A 1,851-nucleotide genomic window follows, 5' to 3' on the forward strand; every position below is an offset into this window, starting at 1 on the left:
GAAACCCTAAATCGCCGAAACCCTAAATCGAGTTATGCAAAATCGAGAATGAAATCAGAAACCCTAAATCACCGAAACCCTAAATCGAGTTATGCAAAACAGCAAACATGAATCAGAAACCCTAAATCGCCGATTGATGAAGGATAGGTAAGGTGCGATGGTGTACCTGATGTGACAAACCCTAGATCGTTCAAACATCAAACAGCCGATGGAAAGGAAATCGTCGATGGAAAGGAAATCGTCGATTGATCGGACTGCACCTCTGCCGTCGCCCATCGCCTCTGCCGTCGTCGGTCGCCACGCGGGTCGCCGATTGATGAATGGAGGAGCGATGGAGAGGTAGGGGAAGGCGGGGAAGGAAGCGATGGTGAGGGTAGATTAGTAAAAAATACCCTGTTCTACTTAGTTCCAGGGGGTAAGGTAGAACACCCGTGTCCCATCCTTGTTCATGTTAGTTCTACTTAGTTCCATTTAATAACACACCAAACATGGGACAAGTGTGTCCTGTTCTGTCCTGTTCCACCTTGTCCCACGCACCAAACGCACCCTTAGGGACAATTTAGCACAATCTATGTTTGATTCTTGTAATGCTACCAATTAATTTGTATGATTCAAATATTTGTTTAACTCATCCTTAATGTTTGTTTAACTCATACTTGCCATGTTTGTTGAAATCTAATGTTTGTTTTGTAATAGAAATTATGGAGTTTGGACATGGATAACACTACTAGAAAACCAGGTATCAGCGACGACTATCAGCGAGGGAATTTTTCCCTCGCAGATCAGCGAGGGAATTTTTCCCTCACAGATCAGCGAGGGAATTTTTCCCTCGCAGATCAGCGAGGGATCAGCGAGGGAAATGACAAAAAACACATTCCCTCGCTGATCCCTCAGCATTTTTGACCGACGGAGTATCAGCGACGGATCAACGACGGAAAGCACTTTCAGGGACGGATCAGCGAGGGAATTTTCCCTCGCTGATACCCAGCATTTTTGTAGTGTAATTAAATGTCGTTATATTTTTGATTCATTTATGTTTGTAGGTATGACGAGTCAAAATAGAAATTATAGAGTTTGGACGAATATTGAAGAAAAAAAACTCGTTGAAGCTTTACTTACTATGGTGAATACGGGAGCATTTAAAGCCGATAATGGCTTTAAATCGGGTTATTTAACATTTCTTGAACAATCGTTAAAAGAATCTCTGCCAGGCACCGGGATTTTAGGGAAACCACACATCGAATCAAAGTTAAAAATAATGAAGAAAGATTGGACTATTGTGCATGACATGATTAATGGTTCATATACTAGTGGCTTCGGATACGATAGTGTGAAGCATTGTGTCGTTGCGGAAGACCAAGTTTGGGAGTCGTATCTTCAGGTACATGCTCAAAAGAACTTGGTATTTATATTTGCAGGATATGTAATCATAGTTATATGTATATTTAATAATTCCTGTTATGAAATAGGTCCATAAAGGGGCGGGAAAATGGAAGAACAAAACAAATCCTTTTTATGAGGATCTTTGTATTGTATTCGGAAAAGATCGTGCCACAGGAAATAGAGCAAGAGATTTTGTTGAGGCGGAACAAGAGGCGCGTACAGAAGATCAAACACAAAACCTGAATGACGAGTCTAATGACGTAATTGCAACTAGCAATGTTCAAGGTGGGAATGCAAATATGCAATCTGAAGAAACTTCAACTGTGCGTCGTAAGAAGAGAAAACGTCAAGTAGATCCCATGGTTGACAGATTTAGTAATGCGGTTACTAAACTTGGAGAAACTTTGGAGAAAATGGCGAACAAACTTAGCAGGGGTATAGAACGAGAAGACGAAGTTGATAAAAAAA

The 1,851-nt window shown here is 41.1% G+C and overlaps 1 protein-coding gene across 1 annotated transcript in view; it reads left to right on the plus strand.

The window, feature by feature from the left end:
- Window positions 1–1,120: 1,120 nt before the first annotated feature.
- The window catches only part of LOC112520069 (uncharacterized protein At2g29880-like), a 10,065-nt gene continuing 9,334 nt past the window's right edge, over window positions 1,121–1,851 (plus strand). The window contains exons 1-2 of the mRNA XM_025128371.1: window positions 1,121–1,381; window positions 1,470–1,818. Of these exons, the coding sequence (XP_024984139.1) occupies window positions 1,121–1,381; window positions 1,470–1,818 (610 nt within the window). The remainder of the gene's footprint in view (window positions 1,382–1,469; window positions 1,819–1,851) is intronic.

The sequence above is a fragment of the Cynara cardunculus genome (genome assembly GCF_001531365.2).
Source record: "Cynara cardunculus var. scolymus isolate 2C chromosome LG 10, CcrdV1, whole genome shotgun sequence".
NCBI classification, from domain to species: domain Eukaryota; kingdom Viridiplantae; phylum Streptophyta; class Magnoliopsida; order Asterales; family Asteraceae; genus Cynara; species Cynara cardunculus.